Source organism: Saccopteryx bilineata, chromosome 3, assembly GCF_036850765.1.
Source record: "Saccopteryx bilineata isolate mSacBil1 chromosome 3, mSacBil1_pri_phased_curated, whole genome shotgun sequence".
NCBI classification, from domain to species: domain Eukaryota; kingdom Metazoa; phylum Chordata; class Mammalia; order Chiroptera; family Emballonuridae; genus Saccopteryx; species Saccopteryx bilineata.
Window position 1 is genome coordinate 150675270 of NC_089492.1, and position 25363 is coordinate 150700632.

A 25363-nucleotide genomic window follows, 5' to 3' on the forward strand; every position below is an offset into this window, starting at 1 on the left:
TTGTGTAGCTCCAGTCTTTGGGAGGAGAAGCCCAGAAACACCCCGGGGAGAATCTCTGTTATCTAGGGGGCAGCCTCCAGGAGGGCCTGCCACTCCTTGCCGCCCATGAGCCTCTCTGAGGGCCAGCCACTGCCTGCCTCCCAGGTCTTTTACCAGGTGAATGGGTTGTAAACAATCTCTACAGTCTCTAGAGGGCGGCTCCATAGGCAGGAGGCCAACGCCAAGTCCACGCCCCTAATAAATGTTCCTCAGATTTGCCTCCGCTGTCATCCTCACACCACACTAGTCCCTTGTTATCTCTTCCCTGGACCACAGTTGGGTGCAATTCAAAATATTTAATGCCTATAACGTTTGGACACCAGCCCATCATATCAGATATAAGCTGTAAGTAAGGCCGACAACCCCCACTCCCACCCTGATAACAGCCTTTGTTTCCAACCTCCCTGGTCTGACCCCAGCCACCTCACCTTCTCAGCCCTCTTGAGCCCCAAACTCTCAAAATTCAGGCCATCCTGGGCTCCTCTCACATACCTGCCTGCTCTCTGCCCTCCTCCCACCTTAAGGGCCCCTCTTGTGCCCTCTGAAATCTTCTCATCCTGAAAGAAGCACGGAGACTCGAGCCCTGGCTGTACCGTTCACTAAGTTGTATGCCCCGGGCCAGCTCCTGGCCATGCCCAGCCTCAGTCTGCTCCTCTGTAGAATAGGCCTGGTGATAATGACACCCAGCTCACAATGGTGTGTGAGGGTCAGAGCACATGCTGCACATTTAGCACTTAGCACTGTGCCCGGAACACTACAAGAATGCAATCAACAATCAGTAGGATCATTGCCAATGTCGCCATAATCACTGCTCGTTTTGGAGCCTCCTATTCTCCCTAGGCAGCATTGCCTGTCTTCCCCCAGGACCCCCCAGCATGAGGTCACATGTACAACCATTTGCTAACCCAACTCAATGTGGGGCCCAAGCTCCTGGGGTTCAGGGTGAAGGGGCAGGTGTGTGTGCCCTTCCTTCACTCACATGACTGCTTCTTTTGGACCCGCACCCCTGTGGGTTTGGCCTGCCTGTGGCTCAGTACCCAGAGGGTGAAGGACAGAAGGATGCACTCCCGGTCCACCTCCAGGTGTGCATGTGGCTGGGCAACGTCACGGACAGCTCAGACCTGCAGCTGCTCCGAGGGGGAGAGCTGGTCGTGTACGCAGAGACGGTGAGCAGCCAGGGTGTTTGTGTGTGTGTGTGTGTGTGTGTGTGTGTGTGTGTGTGTGTGTGTGTGTGTGAGACAGAGGTAGGAGAGCTGCAATGGCTCAGCACCAAGAACCTAGGATTGTGAAAGGGGGTCTGGTAGAGAAAGGCAGCAGTCTCTGGAGCGACCTGAGACACTGCCAGCTCGGGGGCCCTGTTGACAAGCCATAGGCATGTGGTGACAGAAAGCTCAGTGGAGTGTCACTGAGGCCAGTCACTCTCCCTGGAGGAGATTTATTTTCATTTTTATTTATTTTTTGACAGAGACAGAGAGAGAGTCAGAGAGAGGGACAGGTAGGGACAGACAGGAAGGGAGAGAGATGAGAAGCATCAATTCTTTGTTGCGGCACTTTAGTTGTTCACTGATTGCTCTGTCACATGTGCCTTGATGGGGGGCTACAGCAGAGCAAGTGATCCTTTGCTCAAGCCAGCAACCTTGGGCTCAAGCCAGTGACCATGGGGTCATGTCTATGATCCCATGCTCAAGCTGGCGACCTCAGCATTTCGAACCTGGGTCCTCCACATCCCCGTCCACGCTCTATCCACTGCGCACTGCCTGGTCAGGCCACTCTCTCCCTGGTGGAGGTTTATGGGGAATTTCTCCCAGTTAGTTCAGAGCATGTAAGGTGAGTAAGGCTCTGACTTGCAGGGGCTTTGTCTATCACCAACAGGGCAGCCTGGGGCCCCGTCACCCCCAGCAGGATCCTTTAGACCAGTCTAGTGTTTCCAGGAAGGGGGAGGTCTGGAACAGTCAGAGGGGCATGAAGCGAGGCACCTTCCCACAGAGCAATGAACCTAGGGGTGGGTGAGCAGTTAGCCAAAGGCGGCTCTAGTATCTGGGCAGGGTAGGGCAGGGCTTGGTAGAAGACTGTGAGATCAGAAGAGAAATAGTTTTTGAGTTTCAGGATTTATAATTTACTGAACTAAACACATTTTCTTGGTTTCTAAGTTGCATGTTGCAGGTGGATATAAAATATGCGTAACCAGCTCGTAGGTAGGGCTTGGAGATGCCAAGATGGAGTGGGGATTCTGGAGGAGGTGTGGGGACCACACACCCAGCAGGGCAACCTGGAAGAAAGGCCCAGAAACATCAAAGAGGTGGCAAGTGGTGGGGCAGGACTGGGGTCCCTTGGTTAGCAGTGACACAGGTGGACAGGACACATTGCAGGCCCCTCCAGGCTCTATGCTGTCCCTCTGTGTGCTGTGGAGGCAGCAGTCACTGACAGCCTTCCCTCCCACCCCACCCCCAGTATGAGAACCAGGCCAAGTATAAAGACCAGTGGGGGCAACAGGGGCTGTACCACTGCCCCAACTTCTCTGACGTCTTGGGGCATAAAGCTCTCTCCAAGGAGGATTTCAAGGAGCCCCCAGGATGGCGCTGGCAGGGGAAGTGGACAGTGGAACCTCAGAGGAGGTAAGGTTTGGGTACAGGGCCTGGAGCCTGTGTGCCCTGGACATTCAGCCCTGCAGTCAACACTTCTTTCCACCCGGGAGGCTGGTCAGCAGCAGCCTAGATAGGCACACAGCCACTGGAGCCCAGGCCTAGGGCTGGCATGCCCAGACAGAAGCCCCACCCACCACCTTGCCCTGCATGCCGGCCCACAGCCCAGCCCCTCCCAGAGTAGGTGGGGCTGCCTGCTGAGGGAGAGCTTGGCCAGCAGAGAAGGAACCCAGGGGTCTGGAGTCTGGGGGGACGTGTTGGGAACTCGAGGTCTCGCTGCTCCTAGACTCCTCCTGAACACAGACATCAATAAGAGCCAGGTGCTGGAGGAGGTGTACGAGAACCAGCAGCGGGACATCACAGGGGCCTGGGTGCCGGCAGCCACCCCCAACACAGATGTGGTGAGTTGGGGTGAAGCTGCCTCAGGACATGGGGGCAGTGCAACCAGGTGGGGGCACCTTGGAAGCTGGGCTGTGCCAGTGGACAGAGCACCAGACCAAGGGTTGCCATTTGAGCTCTGCAGCCCCACCACTGTGTGGACCCTGGGCTGGCACTGACAATAGCAGGTAGAGATGTCTTCAATCAGACTGCAAAGAACAGCACGGGGACAATGTTTTCTTCCCAGGCCTCTTCAAAAGGAAGGCTTCCCTGAAGGAGAGAATTGGTTTGGGAGTGGTCTAAGTAGTGTTGTCCAATAGATCTTTCTGTGATGATGGAAATGTTCCTACATCAGGCTCGCCACATGTGGCTATTGAGTACTTAATACATGGCATTGTGAGAGTGACAATCCGAACTCATTTACACTAAGTGTGAGTGGCCCCAGGAGAATGCTGGGTGGCTGCTGCATGGCACAGGGAATGCTGGGCCCCATCCTCAAAAAGCACAGCAGCCAGCAGCCTGGGCTTGGGCAGGCAGCATTACCCAGGTGACAGCCAGTCACACAGTTTTCTTTCTCAGTCATCACTATAGCTATTTCCTATTTATGGGGAGTGATACTGATTTTTCAATGACAGCAGACATATAAACTTTCCTTATAAAATATATTGATTTATAATTTGAAAAGGCAAGTCAGTGAAAGCATATTACTGACTCTGAGTGTGGCATCAGTCATAGCAAGTGCTGCCTGCTCCCAGCAGCCTCTGGCTTTGGGGGCAAGCAAGCACGTGAGGAGATGTGTGCAGGCGCCTCCCGCTCAGCCACCCCTCGGCCTGCCCACCCTGTCCACTACAGAATGGACAGCCTGTGGAGGCACGTGAGAAAGTGAAGTGCCCCCAAGGCTGGCACGTGAAGAAGAACTGGACTGTGGAGTTAAACCACGCAGTGGACAATGAGGGTTAGTCCTCCGCCCCCTGCCAGGGGTTGCCACTTCCCACAGCCAAGTTCTCAGGTGTGATGGGGCTGAATTCCTGGGGTTCCCCCAGCCTCCGGACAGCAGGGCCTTCAGCCTTTCAGACATGGGCCGCTGTTCTGAGACAGGGCAGGTTGTAAGTGTCTCCCAAGCACCTGAGCAAGGATCTGATTTGAAGCCTGGGTTCAACCCAGGTGGCTTCAGGGCAGGTGCCAGGAGCAGGAAGTCTGATGACCTGGGCTCAAGATGCAAACCCTGCCATTTACGGGTGGTGTGACCTTGTATGGGCCACATGACTTCTCTGAGCCTCACCTTCCTCATCTGTAAAACAGGCAGTTGGGCCCAGGCCACTGAGGTGACACAGTGTGGCCACACCTTCCAGGGCCATAGAGACCTGGACACGGGGGAAAGCACTTCCCCCATAGCCTGCACTCTGGGTGGGCCCATCCAAACTTCCCAGCCTGTGGGTACACAGGCACCCACAGGCAATGGCCCTGCTTCTGCAGGCTGGGAGTACGGCGTGGGGATCCAGCCCTCGGGACTGGCCCCAGTCTGGAACTCTGTGGAGAAGACCTACTACTCATGCCGCCGGCGGCGCTGGGCACGTGTGCGCTTGCGGGACCACGGGAAGTTGAACATGGAGCAGGAGACCCTGAGCTTCCTGCAGCTGGTGAGGGGGCCACCTAGGCGGTAACCTGGCAGAACCACTGGCAGAGTCTACCCCAAGCCATGGCAGGAGGGTGTGACCCTGCTGCCTTCCCTGCAGCACCACCCTGGCCCAAGCCAGGAGGAGGAGGGCTGGGAATATGGCACCGTGGGCTCCAAGTTTGACCTGAACCCTCAGCCCCAAAGCCGGTTCCGCCGCCGCTGCTGGCACCGCAGGCTGGCCCCCAACAAGGACAAGGGCATCGCACCCATATTCCTCCTGGAGGGATCCTTGGTAAAGTCTCAGCAGGCTAGGCGCCTCTTCCCTGAGCCCCATCTCCTGGAGCCCGGGCCAACCTAGGCATGGCAGGCAGCAGGAGATGCTCTAGGTTGGGCACTGACAGTTGGAGGGTGGGGAGTTTGGGCTCTGGGTCCACATTGTTGGGCTTTCATGGATGGAGCCCAGAGGGGAAAAGCGTGACCTGGGCCTGGGCACCCAAGAACCTCAGGGGAGACTGTTGTGGGGGCAGAGGCTGGATCTCAAACAGCAGGCTGAGAAGGATGAGAAAAGGATGGCATCACAGAGTCTGAGCAAAACATTCAGGAACTCCTGGAGGCCTGCCCCAGTGGACACCCAGGAACCCCACCTGCCCTTCATCTACTGTGTCTTCAACAGTGAGCACTTCATTGAGTCAGCCTGGGTGGTCCCTAAGGCTCCATATCTGAGGGCAGGGAGTGGGATGCGGGTCCTGGGGGTAAGTGACAGACTTGGCTCCTCTCTCCCTAGAGCCCCACTACTACCAGCTTTTCTGCTACATCTATCAGGCCCGGAACCTCATGACCCACCAGATCCAGACATTCCAGGGTAAGTGACAGGCCACTCTTCTCCCTCAGCCCCCAAGGGGCCCCACGATGTGGCCACTTGCTGTATAAAGATAAGGCAAAGGAAGAAGGTGACAAATATGCTGACCATCCCCCTGACCTCATGACCCTGGTTGGGGGAAAAGACTGAAAAATAAGGAAACGAGGCGAGGATACTGAGGAGTGTCCCAAGCACTGCAGAAGCAAGGAGGGAGTTGAGGAGGCATCACCTCGTGGGGACCACTTAGTTGGGTCTTGAAGAGGGAAAAGTTTGTTGGCAAAGTACTAACGAGACATGAAGTAAGAGAGAAGTGACACATTTGGAAACCACATGTCCCTTGTGTTGGACAGAAGACGAGGGTAGGAAGGGGTGGCAATTTCTGGCCCTGTGCAAGAGGAGCTTGTCCTCCGTCCTGAGAGGAGGGCCCACGGATGGTCCAGGTGAGTCAGTGCTCCTGCCCTGTCCTGCTGGGGGTACAGGTTGCCTGAGGAGAGGCTCAGCCAGGGCAGCGTCCACTGGGCATCAGCACCCACACCAAGAGGGCTTTTGATATTTCTTAATACCAAATCCACTCATTGACACTGCGAAAAGACAACCATGTGTAGCCTGGCTCCCAGAACTCCTCCCAAGAAGCTCCTGGCCCTCCATCTCTGTGATGCCCTCAACCATGGTAGTGTAAAACAGACGTGGGTGGAACCAAATGACTCTTGGCCTCCAGCTTTTTGTCTGTTTGCTCTGTAGCTTACACTAAGGTGATCTTCTGCACAGTGGGCAGTAGCTGAGCCTCCCAGCCTGGGCCTCCCTGGGTACCTAGTTAGACAATGAGACTCCCCTCTCTTTCCAATCTCCAGGGCCCTTCATTCGGTTGATCTTCTTGAACCATAGTCAGTGTACCCAAACCCTGAGCAGCTCTGCAGCTCCCACATGGGCCCAGACACTCGTCTTCCAGCACCTCCTTCTATATGAGAACCCTGAAGACACCAGGGAGAGCCCACCACTCGTGGTGCTGGAACTGTGGCAGCGGGACTCCCAGGTATAAGCGGGCTGGATGGGCAGAGTGGAACAGGCTCCAGTGGGCCTGCTTCACGGGGCATCATGTACACACAAATGTTAGCCCTTTTCCTAGACTTGTCAGGATCCCAGGGGAGAAGCCAGAACCCACCAGCCTAGCCTCTATGTTCTGCATACTTCCTCTCCCTCCAGGGCAAGGAGAGCTTCTGGGGACGGAGCATGTGGCCTCCAGTGGTCTGGCTGAATGCCCAACAACGGATGCTGCCCCCCATGAGGTGGCACCCCCTTGCAAAGAAGTTGGGGGAGGAAGAGGGTGAGATCTTGGCATCCTGTGAGCTGATCCTCGAGACTGAGGTACTGGGAGAAAAGGCCCTTCTGGGAAGTATGGTACTCAGGCCCCCACCCTGCCACTTGCCCCTACTCCAGGTTCCCCCAGCCAGGGGTCCCAACTTCACCCCTTCAGGAAAGGCTTGGGACTTGGAACCAGAACATGAGGCCTGGTGAACCCAGCTGGCCTGTCCAGAATCTCTTCTCACTCCCCTGCCAGGCTCTGCCAGTTTGGGGCCTTCCAGTTGAGCTCTATTAGGGACCTGCTTGAGTTGAGAGTGGAGGACAGTAGGACCAGCCCAATGGGGCCGCATGCACCCTTCTCTCCCACTTCATTCTTTCAGAACCTCAGAAAGAAGCTACCAATCTTAAGTGTTCCCTGGAAGAATGGGGTCTACACACTCCCCAAGAGCATGCAGCCCACACTAAGGAAAATGGCAGTTGAGGTGATGATGGCATGGGGTGGAGAGGGAGAAAGGGCAGGCAGGGAGCAAGCCTCCTTCAGAGCAGTGGAACACCATGGAGTTCTCTGCTGACCCTCCTGGGTAGTCCTGACCACTGGGGATCCAAAGCCTGGCCACCAAGAAGACATGAGCTGAGATAGAGACAAGAAAGAATGGAGAGCAGAAACTTGGAGAGAATGTGTTATTTTATCGCATATCCTGCAGCAGGCAGTAGACAAGGGGCTTCAGCATCCACACTCGCATCTGAGTCTCATGCTGCCCCTGCAGCAGGGCTACTGTTCAGGGAAGGAATTGGAGGCTCTGAGAGACAATGACACGGGGCTGACTGGTAGAGTCAGAATTTGGACCAGTTTCTGCCAGACTCCAAAGCCAGGCTGTTTCTCATCTTTCTTTGAGAGTAGCATGGAGAAATGCTACTCTCCTTGTGGGGCCCTATCTGCCCGGCCACAAATCTAGCAAAGAGCAAAAGATAGTCAGGTCTTGCTGGCACTGGATTCTTCCCCTGGTGAGGCTCCCAGGCTGGCTCCTGAGCTGGTCCTGAGGAGGGCCTGACAAGTGGGGGCATGGACATTTCCTGGGTGCCCAGTGTCTGCCAGTTGAGAACGAGATACAGCGTATGGACCACTGAGTGGCCACAGTGTTCTATGGAATGTCATCAATAAATTAACTGACATTAGGGACACCTGAGAAATCTGGGCACCCCTGCTCCTGGGGCCCTTCGAGGTAGCCAGCCTCAGGAACTCACTCCTGAGAGAATTGATGAGGCCAGATAGGGCAGCAGGTGAGGAGGGCAATACCTAAGGGGCAGTGGAGGTCAGTGAAGGACAGTCCACAGCGGCCACAGGGCACCTCCCTCACGGAGAAGGGAGGACAATATGCAGGCCTTGAGGACACCACCTCCCAGATTCCCTGGCCCTGTGTGCCCCCTGATGCATTGTCATTGCCAGCACAGCTCCCATCTCCACCAGGACCCCCTCACAGAGCTGCTGCCTCCCTCGCTTTTGGCAGATCCTGGTCTGGGGCCTCCGGAACATGAAGCAGGTACGTTCCCCCCAGCTGCTGGTGGAATGCTGGGAAGATGCCCTGCAGACAGAGCCCATCAGGGACTTCCAGACCAACCCCAACTTCGCCCAGTCGGTGCTCTTCTTCACACTGGTAAGAAGGCCCCAGGCAAAGGCTGGGCAGCCTGCTCCTCAAGGAAGGCCTCATGAGGCCTCTCTCTGGGCTGCAGTTTATGCCAACAGAAGAGGCCTACGCGGTGCCCCTCGTGTTGAAGGTGGTGGACAATCGGGATTTTGGCCAGCGGACCACAGTGGGTCAGGCCAACATTGACTCCCTGCAGACCTACTTCTGTGACCCTTGGGCCTCAGACTACGTGCCCCCACGGCTTCCAAGTATGCCCTTTCTCCTGGCCCATCCCCAGGTCTCACCAACAAGTTGGCATGGGGAGAGACAAGGCCCTCCTCCCCACTCCTCTCCCCTCTCCTGAGATTCACGATTACGCTTTCTCCACAGAGCTGTCTGTGAACAAGCACCAGGTAAGTAATGGGCTTGAGGTCTCACTTTCTTCTCCAACACCATTTCCAGGGCACAGCCCTTGTCCCTGAGGGGCCCTGGTACCTGCACTCTCGGTGCCAGGCCTAATTCTCATCCTGGACCACAAGTTTGAATTGCCTGAGGGCTTTAAAAAAATTCTGAGAGCCAGGCCACTGACCAACTTCATCAGGATTGCTAAGGGCAGGGGCCAGGCACCAGTACTTTTTTTCAAGCCCCCACCTTTGCCCCCTAGGGGTTACAATGTTTTCAGGGTTCAGAACTACTTCTCTAGAGCAGCACTTACAAAACTTGAATGCACAGGTATCTGGGGATCTCCTGAGCAAAAGCAGACTGATTCAGTAGGTCTGGGGTAGCCCTGTCTGCAGTCTGAGCCCTTCAAATTCAGTCTGGACCAGTGAGCAATGAAACTAGAAACCGTGCCCACCCTCCTTCTTGCCCCAGTCACATGCCTGAAGACCCCTGAAAGAAAAGGTCTGTGAGGTCCACCCTGGCCTACACCCACGCCTCTTGGGAGCTGCATGGTAAGTGGGCTGTGGACTGCCCGGCTGTGCCTGACTCACCCCCCTCTCACTTTCTCAGGTCCTAGATTACGTCGTTGAAAAGTTCTGGTTCAAGTCCAGCAAAGATAAGGTGATGTGGGATCAGCCCTGGGGAACAAGGAGCAACTGCAGGCAGCTTGAGAGGTGGGGGCAGCAAGAGCCTAGGCAGAGGAAGGCCAATTGCCCCTCTGCCCCGCCAGGAGGAATATGAGCATGAGGTGGACTGGTGGAGCAAGCTGTTTTGGGCCACAGGAGATACCAAGTCCCTGAAGTACAAGGACAGAGACTACCACACCCTGAAGGTTTGCAAGCCCCCAGGAGGGAGACTGCTGAAGTGGACTAAAGCCTGCTGAGAAGGCCAGCAGACCCAGCCTGAGTCCTCTGGGAACTACCAAGGGGAGGGGGGAGTTGCCTCACTGTCACCCCACTTCAGACCACACCTCTACCATTCAGGCCAAAGCAGTGTTAACCCTGGGGCTAATGATTGGTCAGAATCTTGGGGGTGAGATGTAGGTGCTGGTGGTCCCTCAACCCCCTGATCCCAAAAGCCCCCTCTAGTTGAGCTCAGGCCTGCTGCCCAGCAGCCCGGGTCCCACACCCTCCTGCAGGTATATGACTGCGAGTTGGAGGCTGTGCCAGCCTTCCAAGGCCTGCAGGACTTCTGCCAGACCTTCAAACTCTACAGAGAACAGCCCAAGTTGGACAGCCCTGTGGTAGGAGAGTTCAAGGTGCATGTCTACCCTGGCTTAGCAGCCCTGTCTCCTCATATCCCTTCTGTCCCCAGAACACTCTACCAGAAGCCCTGACTCTACATGCTCCTTGTAGTATGGAGAAGGGAGGACTTCAAAACCATTTGGGAGTGAGGAAGCAGAGACCAACCTATGTAGGGATTCAGTGACCTTCCCTTAAACAGGAACAGTGAGGGCCTTCACATGCCAGCTCTGGCCTATGCCAATTTCTTAAGGCCTGACAGCCTCAGAGAACAAGTTCAAACCGGAAGAGGGTAGAGATGATGAACTCACATTAGCAGAGACTGGGAATAATGTAACAAGCACAATTCCTTTGCCCAATGCCCTCCTAAACACAGAGGTCCTGGTAGAGCATCTCTGATGCACCTGCCTCTCTCTGTCCTTGTGGCCTCCTGTATCTGTCATCCTCACACAATTCACCCTCTCCTGAGCTTGACCCAGAGCACCTCCTGGAGGATTCTAAAGAGCCAGCTGCCAGTACTAATCTCCCCAACACACACACAGGGCCTTTTCCGTGTCTACCCCTTTCCTGAGAACCCAGAAGACCCCAAGCCCCCCCGCCAGTTCTTGGTTTGGCCTGATAAAGAGGATTTCCCTCAGCAATGCTTGGTGCGGGTGTACGTGGTACAAGCTATCAACCTGCAGCCCCAAGACTACAATGGCCTGGTAACGAGCAGCCCCAAATCTGCAGTGCCCATCTTCCAGTGTCCCGCCCAGCCCAGGAACCTCCCACAGCCCACTCTAAACACCCCGTGTCCTGGAGCTCCCTCAGGCTACTGCCACCCAGACTGCTACCTCCCTACAGGCTGTGATAACAAGGGGCTCATTCTGCCCCACACCTGCCCTCCTGACCAACCTGGGCTGACTCTCCACTTTCTGTCATTCCCTCACGTATGCCTGACCTCCAGTGTGATCCTTACGTGATCCTGAAATTAGGACAGACAACACTTGGCAACCGGGAGAAGTACCACCCCAACACTCTGAATCCCATCTTTGGCATGTGAGCTGCCCCAACTTGCCCAACCCCACTGCTCCTCTCCCATCCATGTGGTGCCAAGAGAAAGCTCCAGAAGCAAAAAACTTGCATCTTTCTAGTTGCCCAATTCCTAGCATGGTGTCTTAGGTGCTAACAGTACTCAGCAGATGGAAGATGAATGGGTGGGCAGCCCAATTCTATCCTCCCTCTTACATGCTTGCTTTGGGAAGGGAGCTGAGTCCCACACCTCAGACCTAGAAACAGTTATTTCTAGCCATACTAGGGGATGGTTATGGGCAGAAAACAACCATCCCCTGCCTGACCTGTGGTGGCGCAGTGGATAAAGCGTCAACCTGGAAATGCTGAGGTTGCCGGTTTGAAACCCTGGGCTTGCCTGGTCAAGGCACATATGGGAGTTGATGCTTCCAGCTGCTCCCCCCTTCTCCTTCTCTGTCTCTCCTCTGTCTCTCCCTCTCCTCTCTAAAATGAATAAATTTTAAAAAATAAAATAAAATAAAAATAGAAAACAACCATCCGGGCTCTGTTCTCCAGTCATCTTGACCAAACCAGGGAGTGTAGCACGGCCCATTGGGCAGATGTTGGAGGGGGAAGCATGTAGATAACATGGTCCATGGTCTCTGTAGTCTCCAACACCCTCCCACTAGGATGTTTGAACTGAGCTGCACCATCCCTCTGGAGAAGGACCTAGAGATTGAGCTGTATGACTTTGACCTGCTTTCACCTGATGATAAGATTGGAACCACAGTCATCGACCTCGAAAACCGACTCCTCTCTGGCTTTGGAGCTCGCTGTGGGCTCTCCCAGTCATACTGCCAGTAAAAGTGGACTTGACCAAGGGCAAGGGCATTGAGAAGGGTGGGGGAGTGAGCCCACAGTCCCTTCCAAGAGGCCTACATCCTGAGCTGGGGAAGCAGAGCCTGAAAGGGTCTTTCTTCCCCTGCACCCACCACTGTCAACCTGCAGCTGAGAGCAACATGTTCTGCAGGATCCAAGCCTTTTCCTCTCACACACCTCCACAGGTCAGGGCCCTTCAGGTGGAGGGATCAGGTGCCTCCAAGCTTCCTCTTGGAACACCACGCCAAGCGGAAAGGACTACCTCCACCTCTGTTCAACCCTGAGGGTGACTCTGTTTACTATAATGGGAAGAAATTCAGGCTGCAACGCTTTGGTGAGAAGTACTGCATACTCAGAAAGCACAGCACAGGCCTCAGCAACCTGGGAGGCCCCAGCATAGAGGAGCTGCCAGAGGGTGCCCCTTTCCCCTTCCTCCGGGAGAGGGCAACCATGGCCACTGTCCAGGATGGGCACAAGGAAGGTGGGGGGCTACCTGGGAGAGGAGAAAGCTAATGACCTCAGGATCTCCTTCTGTTCCCTTCCAATATAGAGCCCAAGACCCCTGCTGCTCATTATTTGGGATCTAAGAAGGAGCGCCTTGCACTGTACCTCCTGCACACCCAGGGGCTGGTACCTGAGCATGTGGAGACCCGTACACTCTACAGCAACAGCCAGCCAGGCATTGACCAGGTATGAGACCAGGGGGTCTGGATCGGGAGACAGATGCACACCCACAGGTGCAGAACCCACAAGGAGAGGAGGCTGAGCGTTCAAAGATGCATACAGGCAGGCAACATGCACATTCTGCATGTTAATAAGTAAGAAGTTCCAGAGATGCCACTTAGAATGCAGAGATAGATTCTGAGCTGGAAAAGTTGTGTACAGGAAACCAAGGCCATACGTCCACTGCAGGACGTGCTGAGGCGCGCTAGCAGCCAAGGCCAGCAGTGCATCAGTCTCTCCTGAGGGAGGTCAGGATGGCAGCACCAGTGTGGTTTGTAGACACAAACCTGGTGTGGCTGTTAACTGCAAGGATCCAAAACAGAAGGAATAAAAATCCCACAAGCCCCTATTATAATATCAACCCTCTAGCCACCAGAATGACTCACTTTATTCTCCATTTTTCAAGCTGATACCACATTCTAGACACAAAGCTTTCTGCTGAGCATTAAAAAAAACCCCAAAAAACATTGTCATTAAACCTGTTCTCTAAAAAAAAAAGAAAGAAAGAAAAAAAGAGGTCACTTCAAAAAAAATAAAAATTAGGTCAGATAGTTTGAAAGAATCTTTCCTCCAGCACTGGCAGTCTTACTGTGAGAATAGTTTCATAGCCTTGGGATGTAATTACACACCCTAGAACAATCTGGAAATCTGGGCTGGCCATCTAGATTACTCTTACTCAGGGCCACTGAGCTGGTTAATAAATGAAGGCCCAGCTCCATCCATGGTTCTACCATCACATGCTAAATGGCATTAACCCTCCAGACCCCAGTCACAAGTGACACTCCAGCCCATGATCATCAGCCCCCAAACCATCATTCACCGCCAACCTGACTGCACTGTCTCCCAAACAATAGAAAGGAACAAGGGGAAGCTGGTGTGCGGTTGCCCGACTTTCTGTCGGAAGTCATTCCACCTCAGATACAGTACCCCACCTCTCAATGCTGGGAACATAGCCTCAACAGATCTAAGAACCTGGGCCAGGGCTCCCCAGGCCAGCACACTGAGGAGGCCAGCTAACCCATCTCTGCTCTAGGGAAAAGTGCAAATGTGGGTGGACATCTTCCCCAAGAAACTGGGGCCTCCTGGCCCCCCAGTCAACATCAAGCCCAGGAAGCCTAAAAGGTGAGTGTGGGTATACCTCCCAATCTTTGCACTTCCCGAGGCAGCCATCCCGGGGCAGGGCACCAGTGTTCTCAGGCCTGAGCAGCAGGCATGCTTTCCTCTGCTGGGAATCCTGCGGCTTCCTTCCCTTCCCCAGTCCCACCAGGGCATGAGTGTGGGTATGGAAGGTGCCGCCCAGGCCTCTCTGTGCTACCGAGGCTGCTGCTGGGGAGCAAGTCCTTGGCAGAGCCTCAGAGCACCGTGGCCACAGGTATGAGCTGCGCTGCATTATCTGGAAAACTGCCCACGTGGACCTGAAGCGTGTCAGTTTAAGTAAAGAGAAGATGAGTGACATCTACGTCAAAGGGTGAGGCAGAGGAGCAGGGCTCTAGCAGAGTTCCCGGAGTTCCCCAGTCCTAGCTGTCCTGCAGGTCCTCCTCCTTCTGGGGTGACATCTCTCCACTTCCACTGCACCTGACATTTGCTGGGCGGCCCTTCCCTCAGGGCTCCCACTCGGGGATGGGGACAGTGCACATGAACAACCCCAGGTGAGAGGACTCTGACCCCAGGTGGTTATTGGGGCTAGAGAAGGACATGCAGAAGACAGATATCCACTACCACTCCCTCACTGGGGAGGGCAGCTTCAACTGGCGGTTCATCTTCACCCTGGACTACCTGGCTGCTGAGCAAGTGTGCGTCCTGAGCGAGAAGGTAACGGGCCTGGGGGGAGGGGGAGCTATCTTTCTGCCTCTCCCCCCAGACATGTGCAAGCTGCATCAGAACATTGGAATAAGGCCTTAGGCAGAAACCATCTTCCTGACAGTCCATCACTCTGGGTAGTGGGCTCCTAAGATGGCCAAGGGGACTCTCAAAGGAGAGCAGTGCTAACACGCTCCCGTCATCCTCAGGACTACATGTGGAGCCTGGATCCCACAGAGATGAAGTTTCCAGCCCGGCTCATCATCCAGGTCTGGGACAATGACGTGTTCTTCACTGATGACTTCTTAGGTGAGATCCTGGCATAGGGCCTGTGACCGCAGGATGGAGAGCTCTTTTTTGCTGATGGCATTTCTCTGGGCTCAGGGGTCCTGGAGCTGGATCTGTCTGACATGCCCCTCCCGGCCCAGCACGCCCAGCTGTGCTCCATCAGGATGATGGAGGCTGGCCCAAAGTGGCCCCACTTCCTCCAGTACCAGCACTTTTCCCTCTTTAAGAAAAAGACTGTAACGGGCTGGTGGCCTTGCCAGGTCCTTGAGGACGGCACATGGCGCTTGTCGGTAGGAGCTGGGGAAGATGTCTACTGCACAGGGTTGCTATGCCCCATCACTTGGTTCTAACAGACCCCTGGGGCCCTTAACCAAATCCATTTTCCTTTGTGAATTCTGGGAAGAGGCTCCTGCTCTCATAACTCTGCCTCCCACCCCCTGTGGTGTTTCTAGGGGAAAGTGAAGATGACACTGGAGATTCTGTCAGAGAAGGAAGCCTTGATCAGGCCAGCAGGACGTGGCCAGTCAGAACCCAACCAATACCCTACTCTTCACCCTCCCCTGTAAGGGTCCTGTGGGGCAGAAGCACCAAATCTTTCTTCTTTATTCAGAAAGCTGACCTTCTGGGCCTGGCAATTTGTCCAGGGGAGGGGGGGTGACTGGTGGGCCTACAAGAGGAGGGCAAGTTACTTTCCACTACCTCAGCTCAGTGCTCAGGCACAATCAGGAGAGAACAGCCATGATGGTGGGGGGAGGGGCAAAGTTGCTCTTAAAAAGGAAAGGTCCTTCATGGACATAAATGAAGAGTGCAGTGGTTACCAGGGGGAGGGAAAGGAGGAAGGGAGGGTGTGGGGGAGGGGAGGGGAGGGGAGGGGCATAAAAAAACAAATAAAAGGTGATGGAGGGCAATTTGACTTTGGGTGATGGGTATATAACATAAATCAAATGTCAAAATGATCTGGAGATGCTTTCTCTGAATCTGTGTACTCTAATTGATCAATGTCACCCCATTAAAATTAATTGTCTAAATAAATTTTTTTTAAAAATTAAAAAAAAAGGTCTTGTCTGACCTGTGGTGGCACAGTGGATAAAGCTTCGACCTAAAACAGGTCGCTGGTTCAAAACCCTGGGCTTGTCTGGTCAAGGCACATATGGGAGTTGATGCTTCCTGCTCCTCCCCCCTTCTCTTTCTCCTCTCTAAAATGAATAAAGTCTTAAAAATAAAAAGAAAAAAGGTCTTTGTTCTGGAAAACGTGACCCTCCATTCTGACATCAACTCTGCTTGTGGACAGACGTACCAACACCTTGCTTTCATGGTTCCGGTCACCTATAAAAAGCATCTGCTATGTTTTCTGGAAACGCTACCGCTTCAAAATCATAGTTGGCTTAATCATGATGATTGTTGGGCTTATGCTGTTCAGCTTCATGTATTCAGCTCCGGTGAGTGAGGGCCATGGGGTCAGAAACTGAAGCACTGGCTGCTCTTGGGCTGCCTTTGGAGAGTGCCTTCTGGTTGTTACTTCTGGCTTTTTTTTTGCCTGTTCTCTCTAGAGCTATTTGGCCATGAGCTGGATCAAACCTGAACTTCGGCTGAATGCGCCCATTAAAATATTCACCAATATCATTGATTTACTGAACACCAGCAATGCCAGCTCTTCCACGCTCACCACTCAGCATCCTAACCTAGAGCCTACCACAGGCGATGAGCTGAAACTTCTACAGAGACCCATGAATCACCTGTGAGATATTTTTCCAGAACTTCCATCCTCATGAGGCTAATTTGCCAATGTTTGCCTGGCTTTTTTTCGCCCACTGTCAGCTCACCCTGGAGTTTCCTGCCAAGTCCTCATTTCTATCTTTTAGGTCAGCAAGGGGCTAGGGATATTCTGGGCATTCTGTTCAGAAACCACTTCCAGCAAAAAAGGCAAAGCTGTAATTTCCCACTGAAATAAACAAGCTGTGTAACAAAGAGCCGCCTTGTAATATGGGGGGGGGGGGGGTAAGATGACAGTGACACAATATGAAAGGCTGACAATGCCAGCCTTTTGGACAAGATTAAGGTCAGGAAACAGTGTCACCTTTCCACACTACCTCTAGTCTGAGAGTCTCTTCCACACTAAGAAGCTCAGCTGTCAGAGGAAACAGCGGGAAAGGGGACCTGTAAGAGAAACAGCTCCATGGGGTAAGCAGCTGGAGCCTCGCCCTGCCCTAGGACACACCTGGGATTACAGCGCCCCCTGGACAATACTCAGCCCCTTACGGTGGGAAACACTTGTTTCTAGAACATAATACAAGAGCGCAGACAGGACACCCAGTGATTGGTCAGACTGCTTCCTCGCACCACACACCTCTAGGGCAGCCCCAGGCGGGTGGGGGCTGCACTCCATGTCTTCCCTGCCCTAAATATCCTCAAGGTGCTCAGGCATCAAAATCACACAAAACACACAAGTCTCTCATTAACATGCTTCCCTACAAGGAGACCCCCTCCCTACTGCACAACTGCCTAGGCCATCCCAAAAGCCATCCAGGTCCTCCCACCACAGGTGTCTATCCAATCTTCCCTTGAACTCAAAGAAGACAAAAGAACCATTTGCTTTTCAGTTCTACCTGGTCATAAGGCCAGATTCTAGATCTGTTTGTCCCCTAGCACTCTGGAGCTGAGCTGTTCTGCTCTTATGGGGAAGGTGTTCGGAGGATCCCACCTTAATCCCATCTGCAGGAAAGTATTTGTGCCCATGATGCTTAATTAAGCACCTGGGAAGGATATAAGAAAGCACAACAGGACAGAACGCATACCCAGCCAAAGTGACCCTCCTTTCTTTCGAGGTTAAACTGAAGATTCCCCAACAGAGAAGGCAGAGCAGCCCTGGCCGAACAGCTCACTTGGTTAGAGCGTTCTCCCGAAGCGCAGAGGTTGCCAGTTTGATCTCGTCAGGGCACATACAGGTACTGATCAATGTTCCTGTCTCTCTCTCTCTCTCCCTTCCTCTTGTTAAAATCAATAAAATAAACAAAAAAAGAGAGAGAGAGAGAAGGCAGAGTAAGGATGGATGGGCTCAGGAAGAAGGCCTGGACTCTCCCTTACACCCACCCCTAGAAGTAAGAACAGTAAGTCAGAAGCTTGTGTGTGGTTTCCATCAGTCATTTTAGGAGTTCCCCTTAGGCTATATAATGCATACAGCTAGGAGTGCTCAGGGTTCTGGGCCCGCTATTCGCTGATTTCATCACAGGAGACGCAGGTAAGCAGAGTGGTGTGTGATCCCTTGTCAAATAAGGCAGTGGAATAAGGGTTGATCTCTGGAGGATGACACTCAGGCACTGTAGCTCTATGACAATGAATTCTTCTAGGCACAGATGATGAAGGCCTAGTGAAGCCAGATTTGCAACATGAGAACTGTTTCTTATCCATTAAGAAAAGTCAGATTTCCTCTTAGGGAGTATCCAGGCCGAGGCTATAAGAAGAAAGCTTCCTTACATTTTGAACACTCAAAGTGGATTCCAAAGATCACGACAGACAAAAAACATGCAGCTAAGCAGGTTCCAGATGGTCCAGTAACATCTCCATGTGGTCAGATAACATGGCAAATGCTGCTCTTTGGTGTCAAAACCTAGAGCAGGTCATGGCCTGACCTGTGGTGGAGCAGTGGATAAAGCGTCGACCTGGAAATGCTGAGGTCGCCGGTTCAAAACCCTGGGCTTGCCTGGTCAAGGCACATATGGGAGTTGATGCTTCCTGCTCCTCCCCCCTTCTCTCTCTCTGTCTCTCTCTCCTTCTAAAATGAATAAATTAAAAAAAAAAAACATTTAAAAAAACCTGGAGCAGGTCAATGTCACAGTTAATTCCATTGCATCCATGAGATCTTCTGAGCTCTTGACTTGTACATGAACATCTAACCAAACATGACTGAGGGCTTAATGGTTTCTAATTGGGAAGGTCTCAAACACACCAAAAGAACCAGAATCCACACTGGCAAGCAAAGGCTAGATCAGCGAGCCACAGCAGAAAGCTCTTTCCCTGTGGACACCTAATGAGGTTCAGTGAAACATGTTTGTTCTACAGCCCCAGGCCCCCACAGAGAGGCATCGACTGTCTTCTCAAGCTCAGGCTGCATTTAGAAAAGACAATAAAAAAAGGGAGGGGGCCCTGGCCGGTTGGCTCAGCGGTAGAGTGTCGGCCTAGCGTGTGGAGGACCCGGGTTCGATTCCCGGCCAGGGCACACAGGAGAAGCGCCAATTTGCTTCTCCACCCTTCCGCCGCGCTTTCCTCTCTGTCTCTCTCTTCCCCTCCCGCAGCCAAGGCTCCATTGGAGCAAAGATGGCCCGGGCGCTGGGGATGGCTCTGTGGCCTCTGCCTCAGGCGCTAGAGTGGCTCTGGTTGCAACATGGCGACGCCCAGGATGGGCAGAGCATCGCCCCCTGGTGGGCAGAGCTTCGCCCCTGGTGGGCGTGCCGGGTGGATCCCGGTCGGGCGCATGCGGGAGTCTGTCTGACTGTCTCTCCCTGTTTCCAGCTTCAGAAAAATGAAAAAAAAAAAAAAAAAAAAGAGGGAGGGGAAGAGGAGATGGAGGGAAGAAATTTCCATCCAGATTTCCAAGGAGCTCAGGTGCACAGAGACATAGACAAAAAAAACCCCAATGAACAGGTGGCAGGAAGGTATGAAGAATGATCAGTTTTCCATTCCTTGTAGACTGAAATGAGAAGCATGAGGGTCCTGAGTCCAACACAAGGGAGCCTGGGCCATGCAGCTCTTTTCTGTGATCCTGGCATCATAATAGCAGACACTGTCTCCATCCCCTCAGCTCCCAGCGGACAGATTACAGGGAAAGGCACGTGACAGCAGCATTGCCCTGGGTGTGTGGGCTTCCTGAACCACAGTCAGAGGTCCCCATGGTGACCACGGGAATACAGTGTCCCTGCATGCAAAGCTCCAGTGACAGAACAGTACTGCTGAGCAGCTGCTGGACACCAGAGACTGCTGGGCTGTGCACTCTGGCCAGCGTCTGCTCCTCCCACACCATAGTAACGGCCGCAAGATGGTGGCAGCAGGGGGGCTCAGTAGAAACGTTTTCGGCTCTGTTCTTGCCACTTGTTGTAGAGTATGATCCCAATGACAATGGCAAATACAGAAAACACCAGAGAGAAGAAAACGATGAGGAAGAGGGCTAGGCCACTCAGGGGTGCCAGCGGGGCTGTCACTAAGGAAGTGAGAGAAAAGCAAGTCAATACCACGGAGCCTAACACATTGGGAAAGACCGCCCAGCAAGCTCTTAAGCCCCCAGGTTCTGGTGCCCATTTTTAAGAACCAGAGCTCAAGCTCTCCCTCTCCAGCTGCCTTAATCTGAACACAAAGCAGTCTCATCCTGCTCATCTGTAACCTGGAGACAAGTGACAAGCAGGTGCAGGTGCTCTGTATTCCCCAACAGAAGGAGACAGCAAAGGCTCTGTGAGCTATGAGCGCAGGTTCCTCAGCCCTCCCCCAGCTCTGGGGCCCTTCTCCCACCATGGCCGTTCCTAAGGCCCTGTGCTCACTGTCAGGTAGCTTCATGTTGTCCACCGAAGGTACAAACACGTCTCGGTGCAGCTTCTCCTCTTCTGGGGTTCTCTCCACTGTGAGCTCAAACAGCTTCAGGGAAATGATGTCATGGTTGTCTAAAGGGAAAAGAACAAGGATTGCTCAAGCCCCTTCAAAAAGACGTAACTTGGAGTACCTTGATTCAAGCTTCTGAGTCATAACTAACAAGTAGTGACTTCGAAAAAAATAATTTCAACCTCTGTTTTCTGATCTACAAATAAAGGAACAGTAGGGCGTCAGCCCAGCATGTGGAAGTCCCAGGTTTGATTAGCAGTTAGGGCACACAGGGTAAGTGACCATCTTCTGGCCTCTCCACCCCACCCCCCTCCTTTTCTCTCTCTCTTTTCTCCTCCTACAGCCATGGTTCAAATGGTTTGAGCAAGTAGGCTGTGGGCACTGAGGATGGCACCTTGCCTCAGAGCAAGTTGGCTGCAGGCGCTGAGAATGGCTCCATGACCTTGCCTCAGGTGCTAAAATAGCTCAGTTGTCAAGCAACAGAGCAGCAGCTCCAGATGGGCAGAGCATCGCCCAGTAGTGGGCCTGCTGGGTAGATCCTGGTCAGGGCGCATGTGGGAGTCTGTCTCTCTGCCTCCCTGCCTCTCATTGAAAATAAAAAAAAGTAAAAATAAGGATAAGGAACAGGAATATTCTGCATTATTTTGTATTGAAAGTTTTTACCAACGATCATGCATTACCTACATAATTTTAAAATTTGGAGGTAATACAAGAATGAAGTCCCCTATGATACATAAAAACTTCTAGCAGCCCTGGCCAGTTGGCTCAGTGGTAGAGCATCGGCCTGGCGTGCAGGAGTCCCGGGTTCGATTCCCGGCCAGGGCACACAGGAGAAGCACCCATTTCCTTCTCCACCCCTCCCCCTCTCCTTCCTCTCTGTCTCTCTCTTTCCCTCCCGCAGCCAAGGCTCCATTGGAGCAAAGTTGGCCCGAGCGCTGAGGATGGCTCTATGGCCTCTGCCTCAGGCGTTAGAATGGCTCTGGTTGCAACAGAGCGACGCCCCAGATGGGCAGAGCATCGCCCCCTGGTGGGCATGCTGGGTGGGTCCCAGTCGGGCAGGAGTCTGTCTGACTGCCTCCCCATTTCCAACTTCAGAAAAATACAAAAAAAAATAAAAAAATAAAAAATATTAAAAAAACCTTCTAGCATAGTGAGTGGAGACCCAGAAGCAGCAGCTTCCTTTGATGGGAAAGACACAAACATGCAAAACAGGAAAGGGCCTCATAGCAGTGGTGGTTTGATGACTTAAAGCTAGGTACAGCTGCCAGCATAGAACAACATATTTACCTTCTTGACTGGGCCTAATGCTTTGTGGCTCGTTATAACTGTGGCTCTGTACCTTACAATTACCATAGAAAGGGTCAAGGAATTAGGCACTCAATCCTTCTCTCTCTTCTTAAAGCATCATTATAAATGTATTGACCCAAACACATTTGATGTGTTTCAATACAACAACTGAGGTTGTACATCTTAGTATATGTGCTGCTGAAGCAAGCACCAAGATTGTACATTTTACTGATGTTTAACTCCACCCATTTTGGCCCAGTAGGAGCCTATTTAATTGGTTCCTGAGTCTTCTTACATAAGCCCAGAAGTTTTTGATAGCTTCTGTGCTTTTCTGGGAAGTTCTCACTTGTACACTTCTTGCCTCATATCTGCCATTTCTCCAAGTTCTTGTTCCTCTCAGTGGAGAATAGTATTGAGACTACAAATCTGAATGCCAATGAGCTCATGGCTACTTGGCTGGTTACCAGGGACTGAATTTCTTGCCATTTCTATTACTAGGATGGCATCTACACCTGCTTGGAATCTTAGAATCTTTAGTAGACCCCTAGAAGGGAAAAACTGAATTTGTCTTCAATTAGATATTTTCAATGACAGGACTGAGTTTGAACCATGGACCGAATAAAAAGCTAGGGCAGCCTGGCTAGTTACCTCAATCAGTTAGAGCATCCTCCCAATACATTAAGGTTGTGGGTTAGATTCCTGGTCAGGGCACAAACAAGAATCAACCAATGAATAAATAAATAAGTGGAAGAACAAATTGATGTTTCTCTTTCCTCCTCTTTCTCTCTCCATAAAATAAATTAAAAAAAAAATGCCAGGGCCCTGACCAGTTAGCTCAGTCGGTTAAGAGTGTTGTCCCAAAACAACAAGGTTGTGCGTTCAAGCCCCGGTCAGGGCACACATGGGAAGCAACCAATGAATACACGACTGAGTGGAACAACAAATAAATGCTTCCCCTCCTCCACCTCCTCTCTCCTTTCCTCTCTCTGTCTTTCTAAAAATCAATAAAAAAGTTATGCTGGACCAGGTGGTGGCACAGTGGATAGAGCGTTGGACTGGGATGCAGAGGACCCAGGTTCGAAATCCTAAGGTCACTGGTTTGAGTGTTGACTCATCCGGCTTGAGTGCAGGCTCACCAGCTTGAGTGTGGGGTCATTGGCTTGTGTGTGGGATCAGAGACATGACCCTATGGTCGCTGGCTTGAGCTCAAAGGTTGCTGGCTTGAAACCCAAGGTTGCTGGCTTGAGCCCAAGGTTGCTGGCTTGAGCAAGGGGTCACTCGGTCCATTGTAGCACCCTCCCCCCAGTCAAGGCACATATGAGAAAGCAATCAATGAACAAACTAAGGAGCTGCAATGAAGAATTGATGCTTTTCATCTCTCTCTTCCTATCTGTCTGTCCCTTTCCCTGTCTCTCTGTCTCCATTACACACACAAAAAGTTAAGCCCTGGTCAGAGAGCTCCATTGATTGGAGTGTCCTCCAGAGCATGGAGGTTGCTGGTTGGATTCCCCAGTGAGGGCACATACAGGAGCAGCTCGATGTTCCTGTCTCTATCTCTGCCTGTCTCTCTCTAAAAATAAATAAATAAATAAATAAAAGCCAGAGCAATGCTCCTGATAATGCGGGGCAACAAAGGCTGGGATTCTGGAATATGTCCCAACCTTCTCAGCCACTTTCAACAATCCACTGCATAACAGTACAAAGGACCTTAAGAGAAAGACACAATTTCTATTTAGGGCATCCTATGGGCAGAGAACACAGACTTACTTAGACATTACCACCAAAAACCTAGAGCAAAGGACTCCTTAGGACAGACAAAAAATGACTGGATTCTCTTTCGTCATTTCCAACAGTTGGGAACAACTTCCCATTGTAAAGTACACTGAGCCTGGTCAGTGGTGCAGTGAATATAGCATCGTCCTGCAGTGCTGAGATAACTGGTTCAATCCCAGGGTCTCCCAGGGTTGCCAGCTCCATCCTGGGGTCACTGGCTCTACCCCAGGGTCTCCAATTCTGAGGTTGCCAGTTTAATCTGGGGTTTGCTGGTTCAATCCTGAGGGACCAACTCGACCCCTGATATCAATAGTTTAAGCCTCAGTTGGGGCACTTATGAGAAGCAATCAATGGGTGCACAACTAAGTGAAACAACAATTTGATGCTTCTCTTTCTCTATCTCTCCCTTCACCTCTCCCTTTCTCTCTCTAAAAGAAAGAAAAGGGGCCCTGGCCGATTGGCTCAGCGGTAGAGCATCGGCCTGGCGTGTGGGGGACCCGGGTTCGATTCCCGGCCAGGGCACATAGAAGAGGCGCCCATTTGCCTCTCCACCCCCCCCTCCTTCCTCTCTGTCTCTCTCTTCCCCTCCCGCAGCCAAGGCTCCATTGGAGCAAAGATGGCCCGGGCGCTGGGGATGGCTCCTTGGCCTCTGCCCCAGGCGCTAGAGTGGCTCTGGTCGCGGCAGAGCGACGCCCCAGAGGGGCAGAGCATCGCCCCCTGATGGGCAGAGCTTCGCCCCTGGTGGGCGTGCCGGGTGGATCCCGGTCGGGCGCATGCGGGAGTCTGTCTGACTGTCTCTCCCCGTTTCCAGCTTAAAAAACTTAAAAAAAAAAAAAAACTTAAAAGAAAGAAAAGGAAGGGAGGGAGGGAGAGAGGGAGGGAGGGAAGGAGGGAGGGAGGGAAGAAGGAAGGAAGGAAGGAAGGAAGGAAGGAAGGAAGGAAGGAAGGAAGGAAGGAAGGAAGGAAGGAAGGGAGGAAGGGAGGTAGGGAGGGAAATAGAAAGAGAGAAATACAGACAGACCCTGGCAGGTTTGCTCAGTGGATTGAGTGTCAGCCTGGTGTATGGATGTCCAGGGTTTGATTCCCAGTCAGGGGACATAAGAGAAGAGATCATCTGCTTTTCTCCTCATTCCTCTTCTCTTCCTCTTCCCCTTGAACTGGTTTGAGCATTGGCCCTGGGCACTGAGGATAGCTCGGTTGGTTCCAGTGTCAGCCTCAGGCACTGAGGATAGCTGAGTTGATCGGAGAGCTTCAGTCTCAGGCACTAAAAATAGCTCGGTTGATTTGAGCACTGGCCCCAGACAAAGGTGGCCGGGTGGATCCCACTTGGGATACATGCAGAAGTCTGTCTCACTATCTCCCTCCTCTCACTTAAAAAAAAGAAAGAAAGAAAAAGAAAAGTACACTGAGAGGTTAACTGACAGGTCCTAGAAATCTGTAAAGGAAAAGCCTGACCAGGCGGTGGCGCAGTGGATGGAGCGCCGGACTGGGATGAGGAAGGACCCAGGTTCGAGACCCTAAGGTCGCTCCAGCTTGAGCGCGGGCTCATCTGGCTTGAGCAAAGCTCGCCAGCTTGGACCCAAGGTTGCTGGCTCCAGCAAGGGGTTCCTCAGTCTGCTGAAGGCCCGCGGTCAAGGCACATGTGAGAAAGCAATCAATGAACAACTAAAATGTCACAACGAAAAACTGATGATTGATGCTTCTCATCTCTCTCCGTTCCTGTCTGCCTGTCCCTATCTGTCCCTCTCTCTGACTCTCTCTCTGTCCCTGTAAATAAATAAATAAATAATTAAAAAAAAAAAAAAAAAAAAAAAGAAATCTGTAAAGGAAAATAAGACAAGAACACCTCTTTCAACTTATCATAAAACAAGATTACATAGCAAAGATCTAAA

At 52.5% G+C, this 25363-nt stretch overlaps 2 protein-coding genes across 5 annotated transcripts in view; one reads left to right on the forward strand and one right to left on the reverse strand.

Annotated features, from left to right (window-relative positions):
• The window catches only part of FER1L5 (fer-1 like family member 5), a 60269-nt gene extending 42782 nt beyond the window's left edge, over positions 1 to 17487 (forward strand). Inside the window, exons 24-54 of the mRNA XM_066267763.1 lie at positions 1074 to 1205; positions 2491 to 2654; positions 2968 to 3082; positions 3912 to 4014; positions 4536 to 4699; positions 4757 to 4771; positions 4817 to 4969; positions 5205 to 5349; positions 5462 to 5539; positions 6388 to 6569; positions 6740 to 6916; positions 7231 to 7320; positions 8347 to 8493; positions 8570 to 8732; positions 8854 to 8876; positions 9475 to 9525; positions 9635 to 9736; positions 10043 to 10162; positions 10688 to 10849; positions 11092 to 11183; positions 11825 to 11995; positions 12200 to 12348; positions 12565 to 12704; positions 13771 to 13859; positions 14110 to 14205; positions 14408 to 14549; positions 14747 to 14846; positions 14922 to 15115; positions 15278 to 15387; positions 16117 to 16264; positions 16376 to 17487. Of these exons, the coding sequence (XP_066123860.1) occupies positions 1074 to 1205; positions 2491 to 2654; positions 2968 to 3082; positions 3912 to 4014; positions 4536 to 4699; positions 4757 to 4771; positions 4817 to 4969; positions 5205 to 5349; positions 5462 to 5539; positions 6388 to 6569; positions 6740 to 6916; positions 7231 to 7320; positions 8347 to 8493; positions 8570 to 8732; positions 8854 to 8876; positions 9475 to 9525; positions 9635 to 9736; positions 10043 to 10162; positions 10688 to 10849; positions 11092 to 11183; positions 11825 to 11995; positions 12200 to 12348; positions 12565 to 12704; positions 13771 to 13859; positions 14110 to 14205; positions 14408 to 14549; positions 14747 to 14846; positions 14922 to 15115; positions 15278 to 15387; positions 16117 to 16264; positions 16376 to 16567 (3909 nt within the window). The 3' untranslated portion in view covers positions 16568 to 17487. The remainder of the gene's footprint in view (positions 1 to 1073; positions 1206 to 2490; positions 2655 to 2967; positions 3083 to 3911; positions 4015 to 4535; positions 4700 to 4756; positions 4772 to 4816; positions 4970 to 5204; positions 5350 to 5461; positions 5540 to 6387; positions 6570 to 6739; positions 6917 to 7230; positions 7321 to 8346; positions 8494 to 8569; positions 8733 to 8853; positions 8877 to 9474; positions 9526 to 9634; positions 9737 to 10042; positions 10163 to 10687; positions 10850 to 11091; positions 11184 to 11824; positions 11996 to 12199; positions 12349 to 12564; positions 12705 to 13770; positions 13860 to 14109; positions 14206 to 14407; positions 14550 to 14746; positions 14847 to 14921; positions 15116 to 15277; positions 15388 to 16116; positions 16265 to 16375) is intronic.
• A 465-nt stretch (positions 17488 to 17952) lies between these two features.
• LMAN2L (lectin, mannose binding 2 like) overlaps positions 17953 to 25363 on the reverse strand; it is a 36708-nt gene continuing 29297 nt past the window's right edge. For 3 of the 4 annotated variants that reach the window (XM_066267766.1, XM_066267764.1, XM_066267767.1), the window contains 2 exons: positions 20354 to 20473; positions 17953 to 20019 (listed from right to left, as the gene is read on the reverse strand). In XM_066267766.1, coding sequence (XP_066123863.1) covers positions 19877 to 20019; positions 20354 to 20473 — 263 coding nt within the window. In that variant the 3' untranslated portion in view covers positions 17953 to 19876. The remainder of the gene's footprint in view (positions 20020 to 20353; positions 20474 to 25363) is intronic. The other variant, XR_010730353.1, reaches the window with a different exon arrangement.